Source organism: Manacus candei, unplaced genomic scaffold, assembly GCF_025592945.1.
Source record: "Manacus candei isolate 608988 ecotype Guabito, Panama unplaced genomic scaffold, ASM2559294v1 h1tg000029l, whole genome shotgun sequence".
NCBI lineage: Eukaryota > Metazoa > Chordata > Aves > Passeriformes > Pipridae > Manacus > Manacus candei.
The window spans coordinates 2,718,191-2,730,932 of record NW_026138077.1 but is presented as its reverse complement, the minus strand read 5'-3'; the positions used below and the strand labels follow the sequence as shown (position 1 = coordinate 2,730,932).

The 12,742-nt window shown below is 41.7% G+C and overlaps 1 protein-coding gene across 10 annotated transcripts in view; it reads right to left on the bottom strand.

The window, feature by feature from the left end:
- The window catches only part of LOC127472607 (arf-GAP with GTPase, ANK repeat and PH domain-containing protein 1), a 314,949-nt gene that overhangs the window by 173,705 nt on the left and 128,502 nt on the right, over positions 1-12,742 (bottom strand). For all 10 annotated transcript variants that reach the window (XM_051791074.1, XM_051791078.1, XM_051791075.1 and 7 more), the window contains exon 7: positions 288-415. In XM_051791074.1, the coding sequence (XP_051647034.1) occupies positions 288-415 (128 nt within the window). The remainder of the gene's footprint in view (positions 1-287; positions 416-12,742) is intronic.

Here is a 12,742-nt window from a genome sequence, read left to right as displayed (position 1 = left end):
CTGCGGATTTAACAATGGGTCTGCTCAGACCTGCAGGCTGCTGACATCAGTCTGGACCATCAAAGATGGCTTTAAAGCCAAACTGGTTTGTTTCACTCCTTTGTTTCTTGAAACAACGTCAAGCCGGTTTAAAAAAAAAATATTTAAATATTGCTTCGTACCGTGGATCACTGATAGCATTAAAAAAAAAAAAGGCAGCAAAAAGAGCACTTTAAATGGCATTAAACACATCAGATGAAAAAAGCAACTGCTCAGTTCCTTTTCCAAGCACTTGTGACAGTGTGTACCTGGCTGATGTGCACGGCAGAGACCTGGGCAGAACACACGGAGGAGTGGCTCGGAGAGTTGGGCAGAGATTTGCAGGGTCCGATCGAGAGCTGCTGCTTCTTCTTGGTTGACACGATCTTCTGAGCAACTACAGGGAGACAAAACGCCCAGGCAGGTAAGGACAGTACACGTGGGACACAGGGCATGTGCACAGCACACAAACAGGGGCTTCCACTGCCAAATCCTGCTCCAAAACCTGACTGTCCCTGACCCACGATACCTGGATTGGTGGTGCCACACATCACATCCCAGTCTAATCTTTACTGAAAGAAGCTATGCCATGATTACTAGTTTTAGCTTTTATTCCTTAGCAGCAGCACAGCTGGAAAAATGCCTCATTTGCTCTGCAATTTATTAAGAAATTTTCTTCAGTGTGTGAGGAGAAGCAGCATTTATCAAACAGATACAGGGCTCAGTCATTAACATCTCTATGCATGGCCTAACAGACCCATCATAAAAGAACTGAGCCTCCACCAAAACTAGTGACAATTATTGGCATCTCCTTAAAAAGTCACACAGAAACTTGGTGCAATTAAGCCAAGAGAAGTCAGTCTGTCTTGTTCATAAAGATAATTATGTAAATTCCAAGATTATTTTTCCTGGCTACATTACAGCATGGGCAGAGAGAGCGTAAGCACAGTTTCTCCTCAAACAAATGCAATTTTAATAACAAACTGGTCCGTGGCTTATGTTTTTCATGTAAATGAATGATGGCATAACCATGATTTAGTGAGAATACATCGAATAAAAAATGGCTCATATATATGAAGAAGCAGCTTCATTAGTTACATCCCACCTCCAATAGACCTCTTATCATCCTGAAAGGATGATATCAATTAATTTATCTTCCCCTGGCATATTGATCATAACCTTCATCAGCTAATCATGTTTAAATTACAGAGGAATATTGTAGCACTCTGTCATTTCAGACCCATTGGGTTATTGATCTGGAGCCCGGGAAGCCATATATTAAAATATTCTGAAACACATTAGTGAATGCAGAGAGCAAACCAAAGGTCAAATTTTAACATATGCACGTGGGTTTGTCTTCATCATATGCGGTAAAGACCTGAATTAAGACCAAAACTGAATTATAAGCCCACATGAATGAAAACTACCTTGTCTGCAGAAGCTTCTGCTCTCACATGGGAGAGGTAATTAGTCAAGGAAAACATTTACCTCTTCCCTTCCATCTGAATACAGGGGGGTTTGTAGCATCACATAAAACACACAGAACACAGTCTGACCAAATTATCCCTCTGGGAAGGCACAGGGAAAGGAAGCCCAAGACAGTCTGAACTCATTGACCCAAACACAAGTGAAGAACCAGGTTGCTCCAAGCCCCATCCAACCTGGTCTTGGGCACTTCCAGGGATCCAGGGGCAGCCACAGCTTCTCTGAGCAACCTGGGCCAGGGCCAAACCACCCTCCCAGGGAAGGATTCCTTCCCAGTATCCCACCTAACCCTGCCCTCTGGTAGTGGGAAGCCATTCCCCCTCATCCACGTCCCTCTCCAGCTCTCAACTCCTCCTTTATTGCCTGTCACCATCCCTGGAAGCGTTCAAAAAACACGTGGATGTGGCATTTGGGGACATGGTTTAGTGCTGGGCTTGGCAGGGCTGGGTTAATGGTTGAACTCGATCATCTTGGAGGGCTTTTCCAACCGAAATGATTCTGTGATTCTACAATTCATGACCTTGTAACAAATGTCAGTCCAGAGGAGTCACTCAATTAAACCAAATCTTGTTCTATAAAGTGAATAAAAAAATGCAAGAAAGCAGAAATATTTCTGCCCCAGAGCTTTCAGGTTCTGTCTCATCCCAAATCCACTTCTGAATTCAATGTTTCCATTTAACAGTTGCTAAAAGATGTTTCTAAAACTGACTTAATCTATGGCAGATAGCAAAAATAATCAAGATAGTGGCAAGCATTTCAACTATTTTTAAAAATCAATTGAATCCTCTGTACTTTTACATATAATTAAGCTATCAATTTGAGGTAGATTTTTATAGTAATACATCTTTCTGTAATACAAAAAGCCAAACACAATTTACATGCAAAGTCAAGGACTCTTTACAAATAAAGAGGGATATGCCACAGGTTTGTAAACAAGGAGAATTGATATTTTGCAAATATCTGGGCTTTGGGGAAGTCTGACGCTTATTTCTCATACATTGAAATTGAATTCCACAAACCAGAACGACTAGGAGCTGCATTTTGCTTTAAGGCTTTGGTAATTAAAAGCATGTGAAATTCCTGGTCTGCAAGATGAACAAGATGTCCAGGTTGGGAGAGAAAGCCCTTGGCTTGAATGGTTCTTCTTCCACGCCTGACCCAGTGCACCAAACCAAAATTAACCTTCCCGCTCCCTGCCACTTTCATCCCGGTCTGTCGGTCAAACCACTCAAACCAAGCATCCCTCACTCCCCTAATCCCTGCTGGAGGGTTTGCTGGGAGAGCTGTTCCCCTGAGCAGGAGAGCCCGGGGTTCTGGCACCCCTGGAGCTCCACAGCAACCCTGCCACGCTCCAGCTCAGCATCCAAACCACCCCCGGCCCCATCTGCCCGTGGAAAAAGGGACAAGAAAGGCAGAGCCTGGGGGGAAAATCCTCCCTGCGAGGAGTTCAAGCCACAGGGAAGGGCTGTCTCATCTGGCCCTCACAGGAGATGAGCTGAGGGAGACCTCACCTAGACTGAGACCTGATCTCTCCCTGGTTTTCAGATGGATCCCGGCAAACATCCAGAGGGATCAACAACATGGTCACTTTTCTTTCCCAAAGGGCAGTGAACAGAGTTATTCCTGTGCTCCTCACACTGTTATTTTTGACCAAGGAACACTTGAAACATTAAAAGGTATACAATATCCATAACATCTGGACATATTTCTTCACTCAGTTATCAGTTGTTACATATTTAGGAGATGCAAACACTCTTCTCTAATTACCACTAATTTAAATCAAAACTGGTTTCTCACAAAAACATGTGTAAGACCATTTATCTCCACTGCATGTCCAAGTATGAGTAAACACTGGGTTCAGTTAAAACCTTCCACTTTTGCAAACGATGGGAATGCAGTGAATTTTCCTTCATTACTGACAGACAGAAAGTAGTTTTCAGCTGAAGCTGGAATGCTCATGGCTGACCAGAAAACAGCAGAAGGGATAAACACTCATGAACAACTGTTTTAACTACTGGGGAAAAAAAAAAACAACCCAAAACTGGAAGTTACACAAAGATCAGCTTTCGCCTTAAACAACTCTCCCCCCTACTCACAGATCACTGACTGACAAACAGCATTTTATTACCTGGAAAGTCTCTGTTCAACTCATACCACCCATGTAAAAGGTGAAAAGTTAGTTTTAAATGACCCCCAGATGCTCTTGCAAATACCGAGAGCCAGATCTCTGAAAATCAAGGCTGGCTTTTTGAAACTCCACAGTAAATTTGAATTCTTTTTGCAAACTTGTGGCATCTCCAAGTTCACAATGGTTCGGATCAGATGCTTTTACAGCCCACCAAGAGCTCTTTGCCTACAAGCCCACGGAGTATTAACCTCAGTGCAACCCAGTAACCCCAACAGAACCTGGCAGGGAGGAGGAGAGGGAAAGGGGAAGAGGTTAAGATATATGTCAGCTTACACTTCTACAGCAGCTGCATTTCAGCTGAACATCCCACATTTACAGTACGGGTAAGTGTTCAATACAAACAAATTTATTCCACAATTACACATGACAGACAAAGCAGTAACAACCCCCAGACCAAGCACTAACCACAGACGCTTCCAAAAAGGAAACATTCATGGCAGAAGCCACTATTAAGACCGTTGTGCCCGGTATTTTAAATTCCATTCGTTTTTCAGGCTAAACAACTTCTATACTTCTGTGCTGAAAAGGAGAGCTGGGTATCCCATGTGCCAGGTGTAAGAGAGAAATGAGTGCTGGGCACTTCCAGTGCTGGGCTTTGGGTATAGCAATTTATCCAGCGAATTTCTGGCTAATTCAGCCAGGAATGTCTTAAGCTACTTTTCCCTGCAGAAACAACGTGATGTAAACCCACAGTTGGGGAGGTGAGTTACTGCTCTCCCTGGACACCAACATACTCCATACCCCAAAACACCCTGTGGTGGAACCTGTCGGGATAAACCTCTGTTCCACTTCACAGCACAAGCAAGAAGGGTGGGCAAACAAGAGTGTGCAGGTACTTCCCTGTGACCCTGCACAGCACCACGAGTCTGACTGTCTGACAAAAACAACAGAGCTGCAGGGCAAGGCACCAAAAGCATCAGGAAAGTTCACAGGACAAAGTCAAAAAATCAAAAGTAGTTGTGAATGAATGCTATGTGCTGAGAGAGGAGACTCCAATTAAAGCACTGTCCTCCTTGTGGCATCTGTTGTAATAGAAAGCTACGAGTAGACAAAAGTTTATTTGATATTAATCCAGTGAGAGCTTCATAGTTGCTCCCAAAATTGGAAGTCAGATTTTAACACAGGAGCCAATTCCTACCTGAATTCCCTTAATCTCATATTAAAATACATTTATCTTCATGGATGTCTCCATTGCTCTGTAGGGCTGGTAATCTGCTGGAAATGAAGTGATTGTGGGATTGCTCCGATTACTGAGGGACTTCATTGCCCACTGTAATGAACAGGCCCCCTCAGGATGGGACAGAGTCGAGCCTACTCGTGCTAATTTTGGGATGTAAAAACTGCCAGGACTCCCAGCTATACAGCTAAACCCAATTTCCAACCCCTCAGGCAGAGATTATTTCCAAGAACTATTAGGCCACTTCACCATACAAGTAAAGAAGAAATATATGAAGGAACACATGAATTTTATACCAAAAAATACTGTTTCACGATCACCACTGTTCACAATCAACTTCAGCTACAATGGGCTAGTTCAGTGTTCATGTTTCTAGAAGACTTGAATACAATTCTTCTCAAAAATAATTTTAAAACTACACCTAACTGCTATTTTGGGGGGAGGGGGTGTGATCCTTCACAAAATACACATTTCAGCTCTGGCTCTGTGAAGTAACTTTTCTTGTTTTATCAGAAATGAAAATACAGCTATAAATAAGACCCAGTATTAAATATCTTTAATCAATGCCAACATATATTTTTCCCTCCACAGGTAACTATGATTAACACTGCACATCACTTACTCCTAACTGATGCAAATCACTGTCTTCCAAGACTAGGTAAGCAAATATGCCAATAAATCCACTGGAAAGCATCTGAAGAAATTTAAAAAAACCAAACCTATGTTTTCTTCACTACTTGAACTGTGTTGCAAGTACAAGAATATGGCTCAAGGATTTACAAGGCAAACACTGGCTGACACACAGGAAAAGACTTCTGCACGTGGATTTACCTCACCAGTACATCATGAAATTCTCATGATCTTTCCATTAGGATGGAATCAAGTCATAAATCCTGTTATATCCCACGCAAAGTTATGATTTTAAATACAAAGGAAAAAAAAAGATGAAAAAAAAGAGGAAAAAGAAAATCAAATTGAAAAGATTCCAATGCAATGATTGTCTTTTATAAAATGACCCTAAAGGAAACAACTGGGTTTTTAACCATCCTTTAAGAATAAAATTCTTCAGGATAATGTCATTGTATGTATTGAATTCTATGTCAAAACACAGAATCATTTATTAACCGGCTCAAAACACAGATTTAAATAACATAAAATGATACAATGCTTAAGGATTTCACCACCTTGGCAAGTAATTTCACACTCAACACTCTGGAGTAGCTTCATGGAAAGCCTATTTTTGGTGCACGCTATCACACTACTGCTTTTATAAAGAACATCTCTGCTTTCTAAAGATTCAGGCACATCCAGTGAGCATGGAGACAAGGACACAAAATGACAGAGAACTGCTGATTATATCACTGCATCTCAGGTTTATCCATCCTTCTAGAAAGAAATAAAACTTATGCACATTTACTGAATCTAATTCAACTTAACTCGTGCCTCATTCACATGGTTCTTATAACTCTCCTGGAAGAAAAAGTCCACTAAAAATCCAGAATAATCAATGATCAAAAAAACCCCAAAACAACTCTACCAAAATTACTTAAAATTGTTATCTAATAACTCAAAGTCTCTGAAGCCAGAAGGGCAACTGCACCTCGAGATCACCCAAGCAGAGCCAGTCCCAAAACGAGGGCCCTGTGCCCAGCGTGGCAGAATGAAAACAGAACCTTGAAAACAGTAATTATACATGTAAGTACTGCAGCAGCCCTGAAACACCAGCCAAACTTGCCTTACTTACAAACAAGCTGGTTTTGGGGCAGGATTTGGCACCCCTTTCACAGAGGATGGAAAGCACAGTGTAGAGTCAGTGGTCACCACGCTGTTCCAAATCCATTTTCAGCCAGTTGTATCTATTTGAAATAATCCATGGATTAATTTAACTCTCCTGTTAAAAACTTGGTTCTCTTCTCTTCCCATGTTTTTAACACCAAACTTCACACAGGTAGAGTTGCTGTAATGCTTGTATTTAATCAACCCCTAAACTGTTATTTTCTTCCCGTTTTCCAACCATCACACTGTCCCTGTCAGTGTGTGACTCAAGCATTGCTCCAAATATTGCTCCAAACTGTAGATTCACGTGTAGAGGGGCTATCCATGCTTTCATTAGAAAACTTCTGGGCATATCAGAGGACCAGAGAAACCCCTGACAGCTCTGTCCCTTTTAACCTGACTCCTGGAATACCTCAAAAAAACATTATATTCACTACAGAATTTGAACAAATATCACTTTCCTGACTTGAAATATGGATATTATTCCCCAAGATGTAAATATTCTCCACCAAAAAAAAAAAAAAAAAGAGAAACCAGGTTTACTACAGCAACATCCAAAAGGTGCACAAGTACATCACTGCTTCTGAAGCACAACTTAGATAAACTGTTCACCATCAAAGTCAAGATATAGAATGTTCTGGTAGTTTAAGGAAAGACAAACCACCAAGGATCTAAATGAGATTAAATCAATCACCTGAACCCATGAGCTCGTTGTCCACTGAGCCATCAAAATCCACCTCTCAGACACACAAATACCTGTTAGAAAAAGTTAAGCTTTGTGTTACCAAGAGCTCTGCTTCACTTGCAGGTGGAATAAACCCCACTCCAAAAACACACTCCACAATCCAAGAGCAGACAGGAAGCCATCTCCTCCGTCACTAAAGGCCAAATCCTTCGGTTTTGAGGGTTTCTGCACATCCAGCTGTCACAAAAGCAGTTCCCTGCCGGAGCAGGAGCATCATACAGCATTTCCCATAAATCTCCCAAAACACATAAGCCCCCCCTTTGCACTTTAATCATTTGCTAACAGTTACAATAAGATTGTATTAAAAATTTAAACTGCCCTACTTAATGCAATTTACCTTCAAAGGTCCATTTCCAGAGAATGAAGTCAAATGATATAAATGTCGAACACTTGATCAGATTTATTGCGCCCAAGAATATTTCTCTTGATACAGATCTGACGAGTGAAGGCTAATGGCTTTAGTTTTATTACTTTTTAAGCACTTAATGGGAAAATTTAGACATTTTCACAAGACTGAGCTTCAGCCAGAATGGTGCATTTACAGAGTGGCAGCAGAGGAGGAAGTTGTGCGCTCTCCGTGGGGATGACCAGTTCAACGGTGTCGTTAGCGCAGAGATTAATGGCAAGGATCGATCCAGATCATCTGTCACACAACAGTTAGGCCTGAGTGCCTCTCTGCTAAACAGGGACAGGAAAAATCAGCACAAAGTGCTGACTACAGCCAAGTTTCCATCTGGAACTGGGGCCAAAATCCCAGGGAAAGGCAACGGAAGCCACACCGAGATTGCAGAACAAGGAGCCAAGTGATACTGCCATAGGTGCAGCTCAACCTGTGCCTGCAGGTGATTAGGGGATACACTCTAGTTACCCAAAAACCCCTAAGAACCTTTCCTCCCACCTTTTCATCCCAACCACATTCTCCATGAACATGGAGAGTACTTCCAAAACACTATGAAGCAATAGTTTCGCTTGCCCGAAAAGACTTTATTTTTTCCTTCTTTTTTTAACTGAAAGACAGCTGGGAGTCCTCAGATTTCAATTAATGTCTAGGTACTTAGCCAATCAATCATCGAGTGCTATAAATTTCCTATATTTCTCATTAGTTACACTATTGCACAGCTTAAATCTAAACATACCTTTCCTGGAGCCTGTAAATTACGCTGCCTAAGACACAAGCGAGCACATCAGCCATCAGGAGGGGCATAAATGATGGGAGCCAGTCCATTGTACATGTGCTAAACTCAGCTGATTTACTCCTCACACGGGTTTTTTTCACACAAAAGTAGCACCAACAGCAGTGCCACCAGTGCACTCCATCTCGTGGAGTTTGCATATCTGACTTGAAACCAGTAATGACCTGTCTTTATTAACATTAACAAGTTTTATGCCCAAAATCCAATTTTCTATGGAAAAAAATATTTCTTCAGCATCTGTCAATAACGGCCTTTCATTAAGTGCAAACGGAGCTTGAAGAAAAACAAACCTTTGCCTACGTTTAAAATTGGTTTTTTTTTTACTCCGAAAGCCACTTTCAGCCTTTTCAAAAGATGAGACACCGCAGAAGGTACCTGACACAGCAGCATCTCGGGTGCTTTATGCTGAAATAACCCCCCCCAATATTTATTAACAAAACCATTCACATTCTAGTCTTAGCTTTATAATAATTCTTTATCCCGAATTAAAGTTCCCACAGGTGATAAACCAGCACTGCATGGAGGTTCCTGAGGGAATGCACTTGACACAGATGACTGAAACATGCTCTAAAAAACCTGCTTTCTGTTTCTATCTGTGTTAAGATTGCATCAAAAATCTAATTCCAAGTTTTGGAAGTTACAGGAAACTTTCAGTCAAGGGCTATAAATCAGCAGAAAAAAAAAATCAAGAGAAAAAAACCCCAAACAGGAAACAACTTAGCCACATCCCAGGAAAGAGCTGGGAACAACAACCTGCTTTAAAGACTGTGCTGTCCCAAAGCACCAGGCAGCATTAAAGCAACCATATAAAAACAGGACAACAAGCTTCCATATGTTCAAGGAATATTTTCATCCCCAGCAAAAGATTTGGGATGCCCAATGCCAACAGCTATCCCAGCCCAAAACTGCATCCAGATACAGTTTATATCCCTTAATCAGCACTTCAAAATACCCCAAACTGGTGGGGTTGCCCAGCCTTAATGACTGGCACCAAGTGAAGCTGCTCATTAAGGGACTCACTGTTTAAGACTGGCCAACAACAAGGCCAATCCCATCCGCTCTAAAAACTGGAATAAAATGAGTAGTTTACAGAAAAAAAATCACTTTGCATTGACTTTTGACAAAACTCATGTGACAGGATTGATGAAATGCTTCCTTCTAGGAGGGAAAAGGCAAAAGTTCCAGCTTTAATGAGCACGAGTTGCCTTCTGCAACACCAGGGACTTACCACTGGCAACAACCACATCAGATCAAACCTCCACTTCAAACGTCAATTATACATAATTAAAGAATCTCTACTTTACAGAGAATGAGGAAGAAAAAACCCCACGTATTCCAAAGGGTGGTAGCGCTGGAAGTTCTCTGGTGTAGGAATTCCGAAGACACAAGCCAACACTCACTCCTGCCTTACTCCAGACACCGCCCCCATCCATCCAGGAGGCTTTTACCCGAGGATACACAACACTAATCCCGGCCAGGCAAACGGCCCAGGCCATTTGCATACGGATTAGCTGGAAGGGAACGATTTGCAATGCATTTGGAAACGGCTTCTGAAGAGCCAGCTATGCTAATAATCAACTTTGATGTTGGAAATGGGTTTCTTACACAACAGAGAAGGTTACAAAAGGATTATGTTTGTTACACCAGTTTTAAGTGTTTGATAGCTCAGACAAAAGCATTTCTTTATTATAAGGGGGAAAAAGCACGATCTTCCCTTCAATAAATGTTCCTAAACACACCCAGAACAGACTGAAGTTACAGAAAGGGGATTTTCCCCCGTGTCTGTCTGCAGACAAAACACCTTCTGTGTTAGCCCTTAATCTTTCATTCACTAATATTAAACCAGCAAAGTCATTTTCTGCTAACAAATTTGAAGTGCAATCCACAAAAGACAGTGAAAGCCAATCACCAATGTATTGAGGATAATTAAAGAACTCAAACTTTAGACATTTCACGCTGCCCTCTGCATGTGAGACCTCGCTGGGGAAGCTGCACAGAACACAGTGTAAGGCAGCAGATGAGGTGTGAACACGCTCTAAGACCTGTCAGTTAAAAAATTAAGGAAAAAAAAAAGTCAGATTAAGTGATCAAACCAGAAGAGCGACAGAGACCTGCTGGCAAGGCAGAACCCCCCCCAAAAAGCAGCACATGAGCCACAGGTCAGACAGACTGCTTAGGGACAAAACAGATGCAAAGAAGGAAAAGGCTGTTGCTGTAACAAAGCAAACATAAGCTGGCACTTTGAGGAGCTCCTGCTCTGCTGAAGCCCTTTTTGGCCCTTACCTAACTCTCAGTTCTAGCACAGCTGGTATTATTAGCCCTGCTTCTGCAGTTGCTAAAAGAATCCTCGAGCTAAGAGCTACCCCCACCGAGTAGTATTTAATTTTATTTATTTTTAAATCCTCCCACTTGGCCACACCCCCACACCCCAGCCCTGCTGGCAGCCGTGCTGTTCCCGTGTCACTCGCTGGGCCATCAGTTTGCTGTTCAGGTCACTTGGCTCCAAAAGAGCTGCAGAAATTGTCACTGCTCTTTTCAGCTTCTGTCACCAGCTCCTCCAGGAACTGCAGCGTGACAACACTTATTTATGACTTATTTCTATTCTGCTTCTTCTGTTTTCCCTGCTGAGAATAAGGCTCTGCACATGCAAGACAATCCAAGACTGGTCCACACCAGCACACAGAACTAAAATTTCATCTACAGGAGCAACACAGACCTGACTGACACATACATGATCAACGGGCATTTATCACATGATGAAGGACAAATTCATATGGTGGGACAATAACCAGATTCACATTGTAATCACAGTGCTGGGTGTATAAGTAGGTGAGGCAGAACACATCAGAAACAAAATCTCCAAAAGTTCACAACAGCTGGAGAAAAGGCAGAGATCTGAAACAACAAGGAATTTTCAGACTTTCTCCTTCTTCCAGAAGTTTTCACTTCTGTTTCTGTTGTTAATGGAAAACAACTCCTACTTGCTTGCCAGGAACCCCATGAATGTGCTTTTAATGTTTTAGCTCTCAAACACAACAGACATGAGCCTATCAAATACACTGATTCTGCCTCTCCCTCTCAGGTCTATTACCAAAAAAACCCCAACAACTGACCCCCAAACAACCATTGTGTTTCCTGCCCTGGAGTTTCACTTATAGTTTGTATTAAAGAACACAAACTGGACCGATTCTGAATCATCAGTACAGGAAACCTTAACTCTTTCACATTTAGATGAGATGTATCAATGTTCTTGTTTCCTTTTAGTGAAGAATCTGTATGGTGAATTTGGTCTTGCAATTATTGTACTCTTCAAAAAATTTAACAGCTGTCACCCACTCTGCTCCAGGTTTCAATAATGTGCCTTACTGCATACACTTAATATTAAGACTTAAAGGAAGTCTCATAAAATTACTCCTATAAAATTTAAAAGTCACATGAAAAGTTTTGCAGAGGTTACTGTTTCCTACAAGTCACCTAGTCAATGACACACCACAAGTAAAAACTAACCCTCTCTGGAACTTTTATTAGTATTACATCATTTAACTCCTCTGTGCTAATTACAGCCCTTCTTAAATGCCACACATTGGACTATAGCTCCTCATCCCACCATTAATTCCAAGAATGAGAAAAACAGATGCAGACAAGTCATTGGAAGATCTCTTTCTTTTCTTTCTTCCACATGCTTCTGAATCTGGGTGCAGGGTTGGAGAAACCTGATGGAGCAGCACAAGTCTAAAAAGTTCCCAAAGCCTATTAAGTTGCTACAATTTTCACAAAAACTGGCAAAAAGGTGAAGTCTATGCGAGTCCCACCAAAAACATGGCTTTAACATCAAACAGCTGCCAAGCACGAGGGAAAACACACTGAGACCTTGTAAGTCCCCAGGCACAACAGAAAAACATCTTAAACGCTAATTACAAAGTGTGACATTCAGTTAGTTAATCAGAAACCATAAATCCAAGGATTTGGATTCATCTTGCAGGCCAGAGATGAATGAAGGCTTCTTCACGCTCCTGCTTCTCCAGGCACTGCTCAGTTTTTAAAGCCCCTTTCGTGCCCTTCTGCATTACATAAATTTCAGATATCGAATAATTTCACCTGCTAATTAACACAAAGCCTTCCTAGGACCATGTGAAGCCTGACTGATGACACCAGAGCTG